Below are 21,125 nucleotides of genomic sequence, written 5' to 3' on the forward strand. Positions count from 1 at the left end.
TGATGCTTTCAAACACAAAATGAATGACTACTGAGAAATTAATAGCATTTAAGCTAATATGATTTTGCAAATGGAGCCGGAGTGGCATGTAGAGAATAATATAGAAGCAAAATTAAAACAGGAATAAAGAGCTACAATCATAAGTATAAAGCAAACACACAAAATAATATAAGCTACTCTTGATTTCATTCATCTTTGTCTACACCTGGTCTTAACAGCTGTGCTTCCTTTTTTGATCTATTCTAATGCTCTGGAAATATTAGGCATACAGCCAATTTCATACCAAGCCATATCTATTATCAGACCCAGCTACTGACTTGCTTTACAGAGTAAATATATATTTAAGACTGAAATTATTCTCTTTTTATATATAAAAATTCTAAAAATCCATCTGTTGCTAATGTTAAAAATATATATATTTAAAGAATATACATACAAATCAAATACTAGTATTAACCTCAGGGCAATGAACTACTTCTCACAGGACCAACAGAAAGTTCCAGGCTAATTACTTCTAAGGAATAGTTCCCAGTGCAGAGTTACTACTGACCCACTTTGGACATACTAAGATAATTTATCAGAAAAGATAATTAAGGGAATATAAAGCTGTTTCTAAAATGAACCAAATGTCAAAAATATTTGTTGAAATCATAAGTTGGTATTTGCAGTGCTATCAGATGGGGATTTATTAGTTTGCAATTAGTCAATTTTATTATGCTTGACTTATTCATAAACCATTCTTTTTCCTTATAAATTATATCTGGCAGGATGCATCTGAGAGTCTCTTTGAAGTGTAAGTATTTTGTTTTGACTATTTGCAGCCTATCTATAAACAGAAGCAATCTTTTAACCCATTACTTTCTCCTTCTCCTAAACTCTACCTTATAAACAAGAAGACATAACCCTTAATACAGGTGTTTTAATTATTTTTGAAGTCTATCTTAAATAAAGGATGTCTATTGTGAGAATGGATTGCTAGGTAGGGTGTGTACTACTTATCCTGTTGAATTTTAACTCTCTTTTGGAAGCTGAATACTTTCTTACATTTATGAAAATATAACTAAAGAATCTTTTGTAGCAATGGTCTTTCTTTCCTGGTGGGAAAACCTGATCATTTTCTGATTTCTAACAGCCTTCATTTTCTCCATAAGATGAAAAAAAAAAGAGAGAAAACTGAAATAAAATCATAGAATATAAACTAGGATCTTCTATTCAATTATAAACCATCTGTATTCACAAAATAAAGGCATTAGAATGTTATGTTATTAGTATTTTCATTTATCAAATCCATCATCTAATTATTTTTTTCTTAGTTTACGTATCCCTCTACCTTTTAATTTTTCCCCATCTGCAGTATGATTTACTTCTTAACTCAAAAATTCCTCTAACTATGAAAATACGATGAGCTAACTATATACTGGCTTTTATAATGTAACAAATATTAACAAATATTTATCTTCACCTTGAAAGTACCTACGTGTCTTTGACTCAGCTTTTATGGCAAAATGTAAAGTGTTGATGTCTTAGCCTGAGATTAAAGACAGATCAGGAATTAATTTTTCATTGTTGTTTCAACATTGTATAAGTAGTAATGACATTATTCCTCATCAGTATTAATTTACATCTTGTTAATACCTTGCAATGTAGGATTGAGAAAATTTGTATACACAAAATTATAGCTTAGTGATATCAAGGAAAAAATAAAATAATGAGCTGTACACTTTTGTTTCTCCCATTATATATACAGTATTTTATGTTTGCAAGAGGACCTGGCTATGGTTTCATCCAAATCAATAGTCTATCAAAGCTTCTCTGATTCAGAAAATGTCCTGATGACTAGGACTAAAAAGTCAGATCATTCTCCTATTGCTTCCTATCTTTATAGCTTATTTCATTCCATGCCTATTTAATTTCATTTATTGCTTTATTCTTGTGTCCTTCAGCTATTTCCAATCTGCCCTTCATGGCTATAAATAAATACAATACGTTAACCTACCAAGGTATTTATGTAAATGAAAATCAATGCACTTATCATTTCAGCACCATTCCTTATTGCTTGCACTGGACATTTTAAATACATTTTATTTAAACACTAACAACTCTTCCTTCTTGCCTGAGAAGTATAATGATCCTCTTGGCTCCTTGCCCTTGCAGCCCTCTCATTTTCACAGCTATGGCCACTTAGCCCCCATCTGGAGGTTCAGGCTTACTCTGAATTTTGGAACTAATCTTGTCCCTAGGCTGAAGGAATACAAGCTATCCCAGCCAAAAGCTAACCGACTGAGCATACAGGCAGCCCTACCGCTGGTTTCCTTCTGACCTTATAATTCATTTTCCCAGATTTAGGCTGTGCTTCTCTCAGTTCCTCGTTACTAAGCCTTGGTTTTCTATACGAATTCTGGTAAGTGGATATTGATCCAGTTCTTCCTGTGTCCACCTATGATTCCTGTTACTGACTGATAACCCAATTCCTCTATGACTGAAATTCTGACTTGTCCTTTTCTTTGTCCCTTTTGTAACTGAACTTCTTTTTTCTGAGCTCCAGTGGGCAATTGTTGAACTTTCTGTTGCCTGTAACCTTGCCTGTCTCTGCTCATCCTGCCTTCATCCCATGGATCTGAACTCTGTGAGGTTATCCCGAGTAACATTCTGCTTGCTTGGCTGGTTTCCCCCTGCCTGCTGCAAGCTTCTCCCCTCATCACCAGCTCTATCCCTACAGGTCTTGAGGGTCACTACATATAAGCTGCCTGCAATCTGGCCATCTCATTATCCAAATACAACAGGGAAGAAGTACTATTTTAATTGCATATTTGGTTAAATTATCATGCTAAAATACCTTCTAGTTACTGCTTCCTTCTATCTTTATCTTGGCCTTCCCACTTAAACACTTCTTTATAAAATAAAACCATAATGGAATCTAAAGTTATTTCGAAGATAACTGAGAAAATATATACAAGTGGATGAATTAAATAGTAACAGATCAATAATTTTTAGCTGATATTGTAATCTGATGTCTTAAATCTTTGTAGCTGGAAAATGAAACTATGTCACCTAATAATGGTAATGAAAAAGATGAGAAACTATAGGAATGAAAATTTTTTTGAAAAATAGGAACTGATGTGCAGTATTTAAAACAGCTGACTGCAAGATAATTAACAGTTTGAAAGACAATGTTGAACTGGATGCAGTCAAAGATGTGTTGAGTCAGGCGTTGGTGTAGCAGGTAAAGCCGCCACCTGTGATACTGGCATCCCATGTGGGTGCTGATTTGAGTCCCAGCTGCTCCACTTCCAATCCAGCTCCCTACTAATGGGAAAGCAGCAGAAGATAGCCCAAGCGTTTGGGCCCCTGCCACCCACATGGGAGACCCTGATGACGCTCCTGGTTCCTGGCTTCAGGCTGGTCCAGCCCTGGCTATTGTGGTCATTTGGGGTGTGAAACAGCGGATGGACGATCCCTCCCTCCCTCCCTCCCTCTCTCACTCCCTTCTTTCCTTCTTCTCTCTCTCTCTGAAGTGCTTTCAAAATAAATAAATAAATAAATAAATAAATAAATAAATAAATCTTTTTAAAAAGATTCTTTGAATACATCATTTATTTTAGAACATTTCCATTACCACGTGGGAATTTTAGAAAAGTAAAATTTCAAGCCACACTTTTTTGAAATTTTGATTCATGAAGTTTGAGGTAGAACTGAAGAATTAGTATGGCTAAAAGATACCCTAAGTAGTTCTCTTCTATGTTTGGGGACCAAGCATTCACCAGTTATTGAGATGCTCAGGTTGTTTTGAAGAGAGCATAAATGTGGTTCATTACAAGTGATCAAGCCAGTACCCAGTCTCTGACTGAGCTCCTACCTGCCCATTGGCTACAGGCATTTGATGGCTATGGAAACTCTAGTGATGTCTGCTTTTGTTGACGGATGGCTATTTTATCTGGCTATATAATGGCAATGTTCACCTGGGAGTACTGAGTTTATCCTAAAAACCTCAGTCTGCCCAGGTAGACTCTTAATCTCCTTAAAAACACACTTTAAGTGCAGACTGTTTCAACCAAATTATCTTGACTTAATTTTTTTTTTGCCTTCATTTCCCTTAGATAAATCCTCCCTTCTACTTACAAAACTTTGATCGAAATGATTGCTAACTACTCTATGCATTTTGAAGAAAAAGGGCAGCTAAAGCTGTTTCTTGAACATTGTGACATATGCATAGAAAAGAAAAGAAGATAGAAAGGAAGAAGGGGAAAAGGAAAGAGAAAGGACAAGGAGGGGAAAGAGAAGGAGGAGAGGAGGGGAAGGAAACAGAGTGATTGCCTCTTTTGATGCTCATGCCACAAAAACCTCACTCTGAGCTGTCACTCACTTTGACGTATGATCAGGTAGGACTATCACACGTGGATGCCCTTGAATATTCAATTTTAGCATCCATTAAAAATAATATTATCTATTATTTGTTCAGCATATCTTTATAGGAGAAGCTGAGTAGTGCATGGGGGAAAGGGAGAAGTTGAACCTACAGGGCATCCCAGAGATCACTGTTTGCTCAACTGCCTTACTTCATTCAGCTATTGGTAGGCACACACACATTCCTCTATTAAATCTCCACAATCAACCAGAACCACCGTCTTAGACATAAAATGAGCAACTGCTATGTTCTGAATGTGTATATACTCCTACATTCTTATGTTGAAATCCTAAAGGCCAAGGGGATGGTATAAGGAGGTGGGGGCCTTTTATAGGTGATGGTAGGGTGCTGAGTCCTCAGGAATGGGGTCGGAATCCTTATAAGTGAGGCCAGAGACAGATCCCTTGCTCTTTCCATGTCTACCATGTGAGGCTATAGTGAAAACACTGTTGATAAAAAAAAAAAAAAGGAAAAGAAAAAAGAACCCTCACCAGACACTAAATCTGAAGAAGTTTTGATCTTGTACTTTTCATCTTCCAGAACGAAAAGAAATAAATTCTGTTGTTAATGAGCCACCAAGTTTATGGACTTATTGTTACAGCAGCCTGACCAAAAGCAAACTAGTGTTTCTTCATAAAACTTCTTGGAGGAGATTCTAGTAAATCGGATTTCCCTGTCTGTCTTCACAGGGAGAGTTTGCTGGGGCCTGGTAGTGCACTGGGCAGCTGCCTGGCTGGCCTACCTCCTAACCCTACTCCAGAAATTCCTTGCTGTTTTTCAGTAGCTCTCATTCCCTCCACCCCTTGGGAGGCCTATAAGAACATGAAAATGCTGACAATGTTGTCTTTTGGAGATTGGTTGATGGAGGAAAAAGAAAGGCATCACTGTGATTATTTTGTTTAAAGGAATACAATATCTTACCAGACATCCTCAGCATCTTCATCACATTCTGCACCAAACTGGCAAATATCACAGGTGGATGTCTCCTTTTGACTGGTTTCTCCAGAGCCTTCATGCACTGTAGGACAGAACAAAAGTGAACAGAAGAATTCAGCCACGTGTGCATCATGAGGAAGGCTTGAAGACAATTCTGTGTCAAAGCTACTCTTCCCAGTGCAGCTGGTGCCTATTGTTGGGGTTTCACAAGGTCATACCCAACTCTTTTCTTCTGCCATTTTAATGACAAGTTCAGTAAAAATATTCAGCTTATTTGTAGGTAGTGAACACTCTGCTTTTTCTAAAACAATTATTTATGTGTTTATTTGCAAGGGACACACACACACACACACACACAGAGAGAGAGAGAGAGAGAGAGAGAGAGAGAGAGAAGAGAGATATACCTCCCATTCACTCTTCAAATGATCACAATATTTGGTACTGGGCCATGGTGAAACCAGGAGCCAGGAACTCAATGCAAGTCTCTCACATGGGTAACAGGGATCCAACTACTTGAGCCATCACCTGCTACCTCCCAGGGTGTGCATTAGCAGGAAGCTGGATTTGGGATTGAAGAAAGGACTTGAACCCAGGCACTGCTATATAGAAAGTAGGCATCCAAAATAGTGTCTTGGGGTGGCGCCGTGGCACAGTAGGTTATTCCTTCGCCTGCGGAGCCTGCATCCCATATGGGTGCCAGTTCTAGTCCTGGCTGCTCCTCTTCCAGTCCAGCTCCTTGCTGTGGTCTGGGAAAGCAGTAGAAGATGGCCCAAGTGCTTGGGCCCCTGCACCCATATAGGAAACCTGGAAGAAGCTCCTGGCTCCTGGCTTCGGTTCGGCACAGCTCCGGCCGTTGCGGCCATTTGGGGAGTGAACCAATGGATGGAAGACCTTTCTCTCTGTCTCTCCCTCTCACTGTTTGTAACTCTACCTCTCAAATAAAATAAATAAAACTCTTTAAAAAAACAGTGTGTTATCTGCTTCACCAAACACTTGCCCCTGCTTATTTTACAAGCAAAATAAGACAACAAGCAAGACGGCTTACTGAATTTATCAAAATTGCTTGGCTAACAACTATATAATATGAGAGTTATCTAATTAAAAGTATATTACCTCTCTAAAGGAAAAAATTTTAGTGCCTATTTTACTAAACAATACTTAGCATTTTCTTATTTCTAAATTATATACTTTTTCATGCAAAGAAAGTTTTTTTTGTATAATTCAAGAATTCTAGCTGCAGTGATTTCCTGTTTGGGAATTACAAATATACATTCTATTTTAAAGATATATATATATATATATATTATTACTGATAGTGATTATGGATATTGGTCCTTTCAAAATTATAGGTACAAAAAAGGTAATATGTAACTTCATTATAAAATTGAGCTTTGAAAATAAAGATATAATACAATAAATTATAAAGGTCTGGTATCTTGCAAGAAATGAATAGCATTTTGGAAGTGATGGATTACTGTTCACCTCATTAAAACACCAAGAGTTGTAAGAAAAAGTAGCTTTACTTGCAAATAAAAACTTGCACCAATGTAGCTACCTCACAGATAATCTGACTGTATGGGCAGAACCTAGGTTTAAAGACAGATTTTCAAATGAAGAAGACCTTTAAAAAGTGTACTTCTACGAAAAAAAACATAAACTTTCTTTTTTTCTTCTTCTTTTTTTTTTTAACAGGCAGAGTGGACAGTGAGAGAGAGAGAGATACAGAGAGAAAGGTCTTCCTTTGCCATTGATTCACCCTCCAATGGCCACCACGGCCAGCGCGCTGCAGCTGTCACACCACGCTGATCCGATGGCAGGAGTCAGGTGCTTATCCTGGTCTCCTATGCGGGTGCAGGGCCCAAGCACTTGGGCCATCCTCCACTGCACTCTCTGGCCACAGCAGAGAGCTGGCCTGGAAGAGGGGCAACCGGGACAGAATCTGGCGCCCCGACCGGGACTAGAACCCAGTATACCGGCACCGCAAGGCGGAGGATTAGCCTATTGAGCTGTGGCGCCGGCCAAAAATCATAAACTTCCAATTGAAGAAGAATATAAGTGATTCAGTACAGCATCACTTTCTGTCTTTATGAACCTCAACAAAGCATCTTTCACAGAAATAATTTTTTAGCATGCATCCAGAACCTGTCAGATCAAATCTTATGTGTCTTAATATACTTAATATATTTTCTCATAATTTCTATTTGTCTGTTAACAAGATAATTTTGAATATTTGCAAAAGCAAATTTGTTTATTTATTTAATTTATTATTGTGCAATTGAATGATTTGATTTCCAAAATTAAAAAAAAAAAAAAGGACAATAAGACATCTCTAGGAGAGTTGTCTATTTTCTAGCCTTTCCAGGAAAGGTAGAGGGATTTATCATTCCTAAATCATATTTTGCTATTTCTTGATTATATTCACTTACATTAAAAAAGTTTTGAATTACACAGGTCAACTGTAATTGCAAAAGTATTGATGGCATGACTTTCCATGTGGATGCTTAAAAAAAGATGTTTCTTTCCCCCCCAAAAAAAATGGGGTTGGGGTAAGAATTTTTTAGACTGTGATAAAACAGACAGCACTTATCTTATTATCCACTCTATTACTTTAACACTGGCAAGACCATTAGAGTAAACCATGGGGAGAAGATGGAGGTTGGGGCCTCACCTCAGGGGAGACTGAACGGCTGGGGTTGGTCTCTTCATTACTTTCTTATTATTAATGCAACACAGAAGCTGCTAATGGGAGAAAGCCTTTTAGTGTTAGTGGGATTAGTGACTTCCAGGCTACAGCTTCCTGTCACTCAGGAAGCCATGCTGGCACAATGGGAAGGTCCTTAATGAACAGTGATAGTCACTTGGGGCAGCCCCATTTTCTTCAGTAGCTAAGATCCCTGGTTAGGGTTCTACTGGAAGCAAGCTAGGCATTACTTTTGCTAACTCAGCATAACTAAGAATAATATTTCTACCCAAGACCCATTACATTTTTATAGCAGGGTTGTAGAATGGGAATGTTGGAAAAATTTTCTTGGAAAGAGAAGTAAGAAGCATTGAAAAATATTCTGGGAATAAAAGTCCTTCACGTGAAGTTGCTCGCAATGAAAAATAAAATTGTTCCGTATTACTGAAGCACAGGTTTTCACCTTTGTAATGAACAGCTGAATCAATGTACAACTTTTAATTAATTGTGTAGACCAATGGTTTTTAAATAGGGTTGGGCTCAGAAGCCCTGACAGATTTGTTTGTTTGTTTTTTAAATATTAATGACCTGAAATACCCTTGAAGATTATTGAATTAGTACACATAATTTGAAGCTTGGATATGCATATTCTAAATAAGTAGATCATCCCTAAGAGTCTCTGCCCTCAATAGTGCCAAGAGGTCTGTATCTGTCTCAAGTACCCTCCTCATTCATTGTGTAGCACAGCATCTCTGATACTGAAAGTCCACAGAAACACCTGGAAGTTTTGTTAAAATGCAGATTTTGATTCCATTGCTGTGAGAAATATGGCCTCAGGTTCTGCATTTCTTATAGGCCCCAGATGCTGTTGGTGGCAGTCCATAGACCCCCCCCCCTTTTTTTTTTGGTAGAAAGGATAGCACTGTGCTTTTCAAGCTACTGTTGAGTCTGTTAGCAGGTAGTCAAATCAGTCCATCATGACCAGCATCATTATAAACACGAAACAGACTACACTAGACTAGAAAATATTAGGGAGCACCGTATTTAGCAAGTACAGGTTTTTATTTTATAACACTGCTTTAGTTTTACATATGTACATGCTTACATGTCTACAATATAAATTACAATTCTTCTTAAAGGTCACAGTTGGAAAAGCTTGGAAACGAATGATTTAGCACGTCTTCCATGCTCAGTAGAAGTGCTTTGTATTGGACTGTTTCTTCCTTTTTTTACATTACTGGAAACAAGAAGGATCAGTGCTTAATTATTTGCATTAATATACTGATTACAAAGGAACAAAACTCATTTAGCCTAAAGTATTATCATCACTGTGCATTTGCATTTTAAGCCCTTTATTTTGAGTTGTGAAATAAAAGACTTATTTCTCCTTATTCTACAGGAACTTAAAAGTGTTGTCAAGTGATTGAAGGAAATTTGAGAGGTGAGGGAGGCAGAACTACTAGAAGCATGTTGCACCTGATATGCTTTCCTGTTGTAAAATCTGATCCCATTTACTGAGGTTCTGATGTAGGAGGTTACAAGACATTATCAAATTACCACATTGTGACATCTTTGCTCCAGTATTTTCATCAGGAGATTACTGAAGCTCCTCTATCACCACTTTCTTATGGCCCAATACAGGCCTTCACTGTCCTGTACATTAACACACCGGCTGAGTCTAATTCTCTGCCTAACTCACTGTCCTATTTATAATTCTTAACTATTGTTACTGTTTCTGAAAGCATGGTGAAGTGCAACGGAACTTCAAAAAATTTACAGAAATGAAATTCAAAAAAAGTTTATTTTGGTGCAAATTTTTGAAGTTCATGGGTAATTTTTTTCATGATATGTATTTTCTATGAGTTTTTAAAGATCCCCTTAAACAATAATCAAATCCATGGTTAATTCAGCATTAGTCAACTTGTTAAGGTTTGAGTTAAAAATTGGCACAGTGAAATACTCAGATCATAATGGTACACTTCTTCTTTTTTTTTTTTAAGATTTATTTATTTATTTGGAAGTCAAAGTTCACAGCACTGGCCCCATAAGGGCACATTTCAGTCAATTTCAAGCAACACATATCAAGACACATGGAAGAACGCTATCAATTCAAAACAATCTCTTGTGCTCAACCCAAGTCACTTCCCTACCACCATCATGTTTGATCTCTGTCATCAAGAATTTTTTCAGTTACTCTAAAATATCTAAAATATCAATAGTATCATACAATATCTAATTTTTGAGGCAAACTTCTTTTACTCAGCATAACATTTTTTGAGATTTGTTCAGGTGGTTGCACGCATCAGTACTTTGCATCTTCTCATTGCTTAGAATTCTAGTGAATGATACAGTATAGCTTACTTAGCCATTCTCTTTTTGGAAGACATATGAGTTGTTTCCAGTACTTGGCTTGAAATTACATTGACTTTTTAGAAATACAGTTGCTATAAATATTCATATACATTTTTTGTGCACCTAGGACTTTTTTTTGGACAACCACCTGATAGCAAAATTACTGAATCTTAAAGTGAAAGTTACCATTATTGATGGCATTTAAACATTTTTTAAACATTATTTAAGGTAAACAATCTTCATGTATTTCATACATACAGATTCAGGAACACAGTGATACTTCCCACCCTAACCTCCCTCCTGTCCACACTCCCACACTTCCTCCTCCTTCATCTTTATTCCCTCTGTTAATTTTTACAATGATCTACTTTCAGTTTACATTTTTGAGTTTTATTTTTTTTGTTGTAGGAATTTTTTTTTCTTTTTTTTTTAAAGACTTTTTTTTTAATTTTTTTTTAATTTTTATTTTTTGACAGGCAGAGTGGACAGTGAGAGAGAGAGAGAGAGAAAGGTCTTCCTTTTGCCGTTGGTTCACCCTCCAATGGCCGCCGTGGTAGCGTGCTGCGGCCGGCGCACCACGCTGATCCGTTGGCAGGAGCCAGGTACTTCTCCTGGTCTCCCATGGGGTGCAGGACCCAAGTACTTGGGCCATCCTCCACTGCACTCCCTGGCCACAGCAGAGAGCTGGCCTGGAAGAGGGCAACCGGGACAGGATCGGTGCCCCGACCGGGACTAGAACCTGGTGTGCCGGCGCCGCAAGGCGGAGGATTAGCCTAGTGAGCCGCGGCGCCGGCCTGTTGTAGGAATTTTTAAAATAATTTGGATACAACTGTTTTTGCTATCTATGTGTGTTATAGTTTTTTTTCCTGTCTATTTTCTTGGTGATGCTATTTTCAATGAGCAGAAGTTTATACATTGAATAGGTCAAAATTTTTTTATTTTTTTAAACTTCTGTCTAATTTATCAGAAGTATTCTACTGAAAGGTTATAAAAGTGTTCTTCCACGTTTTCTTCAAGTCTTTATTCTTAAAAAGTTTAAAAATTTTATTTTACATTCAGCTTATGGTCCGCATCAAATTGGATTTTGTGCATGCTGAGAATTAGTGATTGATGCGGATCTTTGAATGAATTTTCTCTATTGGTTATATAAATGTGGTGAAAACCATTGATTTTCACGTTACATAATATTTTGTTAAGCACTCTGCATTTGTCATCATAAGATATATTTGTTGTATTTTTTTCCTGGATTTTCTATGCATGGTTTTGGTATCAGAAGTAAAATGGCTTCATGATATGAGTTGATAAGTGTTCCTTTTTCCTCCATTTTAAGAAATAATTTGTGTCAAATTAGTACTACTAATTTATCAGTGAAACTTCCTGATCCTGGAGTTTATTTTTTAAATTGTTTGTTTAAAAAAAATTTTTTTTTTGGTAGAAGACTTCTGCTCTACTTTATATTTCCCTTGTTGTATATATATAGGATTTTATTTATTTATTATTTTTAGTTTTCGGAAAAGGCAGCAAAAATGCTTGACTGTTTACCTTCACTCTAATGTAGAATTTAAGTATACATTTTTTCTAAATGTAGATATTTAATTATAGATATTTCTTCCTACACACTGCTTTTGTTGCCTCCCACATAAATATTTATGTATTTTGTTATCATATATTTCTGCTCAAAAATATATTGTTAATATCTTCTGAGACATCTTCTTTAACCTATAGATTATTTAGTTTTTTTAAACTTGCACACATTTGGGGTTTTCCAAAGGTATATCATTTTTATTCATCTTTTATTTGTTAGGTGCAATAACTTAATTTATCATGATTAGAGAAATTATTGTTTAAGTCGTTTGAAATTTACTGACATGTATTTTGTGGCCAAAATATAGTCTACCTTTTTGGACATTCCATGGATACCTTAGATGTTTATCTTTCTTATGGAGAGTGATTTTTTATAAACGTTAATTAGCTTAAATTGATGGTAACTGTTTTTCACATCATGCATAACTGCACTGATCTTTTCGCTTAATTGTTTTATCTGTTCCTGAGAAAAGAATGTTAAAATCTATATTAGTGATGGCAAATTGGCTTCCGGTTCTCTTCTGTCAATTTTTTTCTCATACTTGTAATCTTAAATATTAGATGCACAAACTTTAGTAGCCTAATGTCTTCCGGAATAGTGATGTTTTATCTGTATGAAATGCCTGTTCTGAATGGTAACAACAGTCGTCTTGAAGTCTACTTTTTCTGATATTCCTCTTTCTTCACCAGCTTTCCTTTGTTTACTGTTTCTGTATGTTTACTGTCAAGCTCTATGTTTCTTTATGTATAAAGACTATTTCTGGCTAAGGATATACAGTTATTAAGTTTGAAGATATTTGTACTTAATTAGGGCTCATTTACAATAATTATTGATATACTTGACTTTAAGCTACCAACTTCGTGTTTGATTCTTATTTAGCCAACTGCTCATGTTTCTCTGCTCACCTTCTTAAAAAAAGTTCATGATTCAAATATTCTTTGGTATTACTTTTAATATATCACTTCTAATTATTTTTTGTGATAGGTAATATATCCTTGTGTTATTATGTTGGTGGGTGCTTTAAACATTAAAGTGTGCATCTTTAAATTATCCTAATCTATTACTTCATAAAAAATTCAATAACTGTATGACAATATATATACTCAATTAGTATATTCCAGTCCTTGCATTCTATCATCATATATTTTATTCCTACCTATAAGGTAAACTCACGTTCCTTTTAAGAATTATTTTATTTTAAACAACCACCTTTCTTTTGTGTTAAATTCCAAAGCAAAAAGCCAGAGATTTTAGACTTAATGAAGGGCCTGTTAATTACTGCAAAATGATTTGACTTCTGACGTGTATTTACTCTAACTTTTTCAAGACTTGTGTATAGTACCTTATCCCCCATGGGAAACATTATTGGCATCTGACATGTATTGTTTTACCTCCCCTTCTGATAAAAGGATTATGTGGATCTCACCATGGCCATCTGACTTGCAGGTTGATGATATCACACTTGGCCTTGTGACAAGCTTTTACCATTGAAATATAAATGGAATTTAGAGAATTCTGAGTAGGAACTATAAAAAAATAGCTGTTATATGGGCTTGTACTTTCTTACTCTTTCCCTCTGTGGATAAAGACACATTCCAGAATACAGGCTGTTCCTTCAACCAGTTCCAGAATGAGAAGCTATGTAGTTCAGCACCACTACAGGAGAAGGAATATGCCATTGATGCTGTAAGCCTCTCTGATTTATGAAGTTGTCAGTAACATAGCTTTACCTAATAAAAGCTGACTAATAGAAATACAGATTAATATTAACAAATTCTAAGGAAACAAATCTCATCACATCACTTTCCACTTTCCAGATTTTGGTTGTTTTATTTTCTATAGAATCTGCTTTAAACTTTCTACAAATCTGTTTTGAATCACTTTACTATTTCCTTTCTGTGTCAGCATATATTCTGCAGTAGTTAAGATGTGTTCCTTAGACTATATTGTTTCTCTCCCAAAATAACACTATCTTTCCAAGTCTGTATCGTTCCCACTTTCTATTCCATGCAGTTATAGCATATCCTGTGGGCCAACATATAAAGTATTGCATTTAATGCAGTGTAGTACTTGTATAAACATTAAACACAGTAAAAGCATATACAAACAGAGTCCTACAGAATATCAAGTTTGAAGTAAAGTACGTAGTCCCTAGAACTATCAGGTCGTATCACCAAAAAGAATGAAATCTCTAAATTTAAAAAATGGCTCCCTAGAAACTTTTTCTATATGCATTCAAATTATTACAGAGCTGATAACAATCTTACATAAAGTTAATGCAAACCTTAATCTGAAATTTTTCAAAATTTAGAATTAAATTTTCTTCTACTCTGAATCAATATCAATCAGTGTTTTTTTCTTAAGTAGGCAGGATGAATAATTCCTGGTAGACTCCTTTTCTACTTCATTTACATAGACAAAGGATTGATTAATGATAGCATTTACTGTACTTGTTGTAAATAAAATTACTTTATCAAATCATGAACTTTTTTCTTTTTGAATAACTTGCATAAATTACTATCCAATTATCACCAAAAAGCAGAACTGTTGAGTTTGTTTGCCACCCAGTAAAGAACATATTCCACTTGAAGAAGGGACAGAAGTTCTTAAATCAAAACTTCCCACTCCATTCTTTAATTTGTACAAGTTGTCTGTCTGCTTCTTATATGCCACTTTTCCCTCTCATGTGCTTCTCCCACAGGGAAGCAGTACTTAAATGATGGGAACTGTTTACAGTTCCTAGAGGCCCAGACAGGTCTAAGCTGTTGTTTTGTACCATAGTCATCTATATTTTGCATTTTCCAACTTTTCCCTAGAAACCTCTATATGATTTTAAAGAAAAATAATAAGAGGAAAACATTTCTATTTTTCATATTGCAGTTTAAAGATAGTTGTTATGTGACTAATAGTTACATTGTGACACATTATTGAAATGAAAGTAACAGGAGTGACATTTGGTTTCTGTTTACAAGGCTAATAGATTAATCCTACATATTTGTAAGTGCCATAATGAAGTAACATGTTCAGATATTAAGGAAAAAATCTATTATCTTTGCTTCTTTTTAATTAAAAGAAGTACAACACCAATGGTAATTTTTTATTTTAATTTATTAAAAAAACTAAAGGAAGGCTGAAATCACAGTTACAGATAATGATTTAAAATTTTAAAAACTACTTGAGAAGCCCAAGAACCAAGAACAAATGTAATTTCATATTAAAGACTCAAAAGACATCATTACATAAAATTTAATTTTTCATAATTAAGATAGATTGCTCGAGCTTGACAAAGCATCTTTAGAAATCACATGTAATTTATCTTCTGTACAACAAGGAAAATAAGAGATTAACACAAAGCTACTATGTTGAGGAACAATTTTGTTTTCATCATTTAAGCATAACTAACTTCATTTAGGACTCTTTGACTTAAGGCTGAAGATGATTTTAAAAAGAAGAGAGAATGAAGTTAGGAAGGAAGGAAGTTAGAAAGGAAGGAAAGAGGGAGGGTGGGAGGGAGGGAGGAAGGGAGGGAGGGAAGTAAAACAGCTTGGCATCATGCATAGCAGAATTCATTTAGAGCAAGTTACTATGCCAGGCTTTGTGAAACTGTATCATATTAATTATATGATAATTGTAAGCAAATTAGTTTCATTTTTTCCAGTATAATTAATTTGAAACATTTTGTGCATAGGGCTCTATTCCTATTATATCATTCATACAAATTGTTTAAATTTTTTCTTATTGAATGCCTGAAAAATGAGAAATTTATTTTTGATTGATAAGTGATGAACATCAGCATGGCTTCTGCATGGCATGGTGGATACCAAATCTCCATTAGAGTTGACTGAGCAGTCACTGGGAAGTTACTCAGTGGGAACAGAAAATATAGGCTACATTTCTGAACAGATTTTCTGATGAGGAGAACAGGTAATGGTGCATTAATTCCATGATACGCAGGGTCACTAAAAGGAAACTTAATGAAAGGTGGTGTTGCAGAGGAAAATGATAGAGCAGAGAGGAATACATTTAAGCAGGACAGAAAAGGGACGAAGCAGAAGCAAGGTTCTCAAGGAGGAACTGAGCTTAGACATCGGTGTAGTGGTTGGCCTTAGATAGAAGTAGGAACGTGTCTCCTGGATAAAGACGGATGGACAGTCCAGGGGTGCAGATGTCAGAAAGAAGTGCCACTCAACAGGGAAGACAGAGTTGATCTCCTTTGACTGCATTTGTGTCTCTGTCATATTTTTACTTTAAGGAGGCCATCAGTTGAAGAGATGTGATGACAAGACAGTGAAATACTGCTGGATGACGAATGTATTCAAAGCCACTATAAATCTTTACACTAATTCGTTGCTTGCTTACTTTGTATTTAATTCTGCTAATTAGTAAAACTCTGATGAACAAAGGTATGTCTTTATTACCTTACGTTTCTTTTTTTTTAACTTTTATTTAGTAAATATAAATTTCCAAAATACAGTTTATGGATTACAATGGCTTCCCCCCACCCACATAACTTCCCTCCCACTCGCACCCCTCCCATCTCCCACTCCCTCTCCCATTCCATTCACATCAAGATTCATTTTCAATTCTCTTTATATACAGAAGATCGATTTAATATATATTAAGTAAAGATTTCATCAGTTTGCACCCACACAGAACATAAAGTGTAAAATACTGTTTCAGTACTAGTTACAGTGTTACTTCACATTGAACAACACATTAAGGACAGAGATCCCACATGAGGAGTAAGCACACAGTGACTCCTGTTGTTGACTTAACAATTTGACACTCCTGTTTATGGCGTCAGTAATCTCTCTAGGCTCTAGTCATGAGTTGCCAAAGCTATGGAAGCCTTTTGAGTTTGCCAACTTTGATCTTATTCAGACAGGGTCATAGTCAAAGTGGAAGTTCTCTCCTCCCTTCAGAGAAAGGTACCTCCTTCTTTGATGGCCCCGTTCTTTCCACTGGGATCTCACTCACAGAGATCTTTCATTTAGTTTTTTTTTTTTTTTTTTTTTTTTGCCATAGTGTCTTGGCTTTCCATGCCTAAAATACTCTCATGGGCTCTTCAGCCAGATCCTAATGCCTTAAGGGCTGATTCTGAGGCCAGAGTGCTGTTTAGGACATCTGCCATTCTATGAGTCTGCTGTGTATCCCGCTTCCCATGTTGGATCATTCTCTCCCTTTTTTATTTTATCAGTTAGTAGTAGCAGACACTAGTCTTGTTTGTGTGATCCCTTTGACTCTTAGACCTATCAGTGTGATCAATTGTGAACTGAAGATGATCACTTGGACTAGTGAGATGGCATTGGTACATGCCACCTTGATGGGATTGTATTGGAATCCCCTTGCACATTTCTAATGCCACCATTTGGGGCAAGTCTGATTGAGCATGTCCCAAATTGAACATCTCCTCTCTCTCTTATTCCCACTCTTATATTTAACAGGGATCACTTTTCAGTTAAATTTAAACACCTAAGAATAATTGTGTGTTAATTACAGAGTTCAACCAATAGTATTAACTAGAACAAAAAAATACTAAAAGGGATAAAGTATTAAATTGTACATCAACAGTCAGGACAAGGGCTGAAGAAATTATGGGACATGTACTCTATAGAATACAATACAGCAGTCAAATACAATGAAATCCAGTCATTTGCAACAAAATGGAGGAATCTGGAAAACATCATGCTGAGTGAATTAAGCCAGTCCCAAAGGGACAAATATCATATGTTCTCCCTGATCGGTGACAACTAACCAAGCACCAAAAAGGAAACCTGTTGAAGTGAAATGGACACTATGAGAAACAGTGACTGGATCAGCCCTTGAACCTTACGTTTCTATATGTCTTTTTTTTTTTTTTTTGACAGGTAGAGTTATAGACAGTGAGAGAGAGAGAGAGAGAGACAGAGAGAAAGGTCTTCCTTCCATTGGTTCACCCCCCAAATGGACGCTATGGCCAGCGCTGTGCCGATCTGAAGCCAGGAGCCAGGTGCTTCCTCCTGGTCTCCCATGCGGGTGCAGGGCCCAAGCACTCAGGCCATCCTTCACTGCCTTCCTGGGCCATAGCAGAGAGCTGGACTGGAAGAGGAGCAACTGGGACTAGAACCTGGCGCCCATATGGGATGCCGGCACTGCAGGCGGAGGATTAACCAAGTGAGCCGCGGCCGGCCCTTACATGTCTTTTTTACCAGGCATTTGGTGCTGATAACTTAAAGATATTTCGTGGTATGTAAAGTTTCATTTGAACTGTCAACTTAAGACTATGTTTCCAACTGAGTTAACTTTAGCCTATGTAGTGTTTGTTTTGGTAGTGGGACTTCACAATCCAGTAATAACTTGCATGTCATGTTTATGTACTGCATATTTTCTCATTCTATCACCACTGCACTAGTTTGAACTTCAGGGTACCTGGCCTAAACATCAAAGAAACTTTCTAGCAAGCTGACCTCTGTACTTGCAAAGTTGCCTCTCTTAAAAATTTCCCTCACATACCTTACTGAAATGAAAACCTGATCACTTCCCTTAAAATAAAAAATGACGGTGGAACCCAAAGGCATTTACAAAATTCAGTCCTGGTACCACAAGCACTGGATTTGGCGTGTCCAGATTGATTCTTGGGCCCCAGATTTTTTCACTCCTACAATGAGACACTTGCCCTGCTTAGCTCACAGGCTGTGATGCTGATTAAACAGGATGATGTGTGAAAGTGCTTTGCACCCTCTCAATTGCTCTGCCACCCTAAGGTGTTATCATTAGGAAAGTGTTAAAGGTGAAGTAGAGCTACTCTGTTATTCCAAGTGAGAAGGGTTTATTGCTCAGCATCTGAAACGGGAATTTCTGATTCTTTAAGTGACCTTGTAATGGTACTGGACTTAGCAATCTCTATGGAGGTAGGGAAATAAGAATCACAAAACCAGGTAACAAAAATAGAGACATAAAAATACTGTGTAACTTAGAGAGGAATTTGTCTTAAACTCAAATACCCACATTTGGCCTCTGATATTAAGGAGAAAACGGACTAAGGGAGGAGCAGGTTAAAAATGGATGGGAGAAATCTGAAGGATGTGCTCAGAAAGGGCCCATGGCACCAGGCTGTTTTGATCAGTACACCTGGTCTTGTAACAAAGATAGCACTCAAGTGATTATTTTCTCTCTTTTCTTATCGATGGTGGAGAAAAAGAAAAGAGGGCTTTATCCTTTGCTTTTATACTCGCCTGCTGTGGGTGCTGGTGTTCTCTGTTAGGTTAGGAAACATAATCTATTTAAGTCTGACTTTCAAGTCCGAGTGAAATTTGAATGAAGTTGATAAACATTAAAGCTGATTTAAATATATGACATCTTGGGAATATATTGGCCAGTGAAATAAAAGAGTAGCAGTAATAACTCAGTTTTAGGAGGTCACGGCACTTCATAAAATTGGCAGCTATAGCAATAATCTTTTTGAATTGCCTGTCATATGTTCCAGCATAGTTTCGCTATTAAGACCACCTCCCGGTTGTTGGTATTATAATAACCAAAACATGAGAAGAACATCAGGGCCATAAGTTGGTGTTTGTGATTAGTTTTCTTTCTCTGCTGGATCTAGCTACCCACTTTCCTTGACCCTGTGCTTTTCCACAGTGAGAAATCTATTTCCCCCGACTTCACTTCTGCTAATGGCTTTGGTTGGTAGAATGTGGCGAATCTTGTGATTTCCTCTTCCAGCTCAGAACTGCCCCGCAGATTGAGTTTCAAGTCTATAACATATCCTCCAGCTGGTGGAACTCTTGACTGTTACTGCTTCTCAGTGATGCTCTGTCTTGGAAACGGCCTAACCAGGGGACAAGGAAGGCAGCCCTCAGGACCCTAAGTTTCCTCTCTGACAAAGTGACATCACAGACAATATTTCAAATCAGCAAGCAAAACAAAACAAGTACAGAGTGGATTATCAAAAGCATAAGGACAGAGGGCCGATGTTTAGCCACTTCTTGTCATGTCAGCATCCCATATGGGAGCACATGCTCCCCTTCCATCTACCTCCCTGTTAATGTGACAAGGAAAGCAGCAGACAATGGCACAAGGACTTGGGCCCTTGCCACCCATGTGGGAGACCCAGATGGAGTTCCAGGCTCCTGGCTTCAGTCTGGCCCCATCCAGGCCATTGCAGCTGTTTGGGGGGAGTGAACCAAGGAATGGAGAATCGGTCTCTCTTTCTCTCTCTCTGTCCCCCTCCCCACCCTGCCCCATCATTCTGTCAAATAAGCAAACAAATCCGTTATTTTAAAGTGTAAATACAGGAAGTTTGGAATTCCTGGATTTGAAGTGTGGAAGAAAACATGCCCATGTTCCCAAAAATGGAAAAAAAGAACAGACACATAAAAACACAAAACCCACAAATTGTTCCAAGAAAGCTGAAGTACTGGAATAGGTTAGAAATGGACTTTGAAATAATCAATAGATCTATTTATTCCATTTAGCTAAGTCTAAAATTGTAAAGTGAAAAGAATGAATAATTGTAGAAGATACATCTAAAATAAAAGAAAAAAATAAAAAAAAAAAAACCTCACACAACATGGCTTTTAGAGAAACCGTTATTGCTTTTAGAATGCCAAGTTGCTCCAGAGGTAAAAGGAAAAAGATACATTTTTTAAAATTAGTAATATTCTATTTAGAATTTCATAATGAGGCCAATTTTCCATACCTTAGGTTTTCAAATTCAAAACACTTAGGTTCACAGTTGCACCTAGATTCAGGGACCCTTTAATTTTAAATACTTTGTATCTTTATTGTGAGTTAATTGGAAATGAATAATTTTCCCTGTTTTTACTGGACCTGGTAAAAGCACTATCCTATCAAGTTTTGGAAAAAAATTTCTATTGTTTTAAACCATGAAAGTTGAGATTTAATAGACAGTGTAGCTTAATACTTGTGTTTAATGTTTGTTTTAAGAGTTATAAAATTGAACAATTTATAGGTGTAAATTTTCAGGAGTGAAATATAGTTTAGATTGGTGAATGGATAGAAACATCATAACAAATCTAACAAGCACAAGAAACAAACGTTTTAAAAGGTCAAAGAATTTGTCTTATAACATTGTGGTTTAAGTCAATGGAATTAATTACAAAATTAAAACAAAAAGCATATTTTTTGTAGAACATTACTGTTCTTAGAATTTACAATTGTGGGCT

At 36.6% G+C, this 21,125-nt stretch overlaps 1 protein-coding gene across 1 annotated transcript in view; it reads right to left on the bottom strand.

Annotated features, from left to right (window-relative positions):
- The window catches only part of TMEFF2 (transmembrane protein with EGF like and two follistatin like domains 2), a 269,238-nt gene that overhangs the window by 119,541 nt on the left and 128,572 nt on the right, over positions 1-21,125 (bottom strand). Inside the window, exon 5 of the mRNA XM_062201141.1 lies at positions 5,327-5,423. Within this exon, the coding sequence (XP_062057125.1) occupies positions 5,327-5,423 (97 nt within the window). The remainder of the gene's footprint in view (positions 1-5,326; positions 5,424-21,125) is intronic.

The sequence above is a fragment of the Lepus europaeus genome, chromosome 1 (assembly GCF_033115175.1).
Source record: "Lepus europaeus isolate LE1 chromosome 1, mLepTim1.pri, whole genome shotgun sequence".
Taxonomy (NCBI): Eukaryota; Metazoa; Chordata; class Mammalia; order Lagomorpha; family Leporidae; genus Lepus; species Lepus europaeus.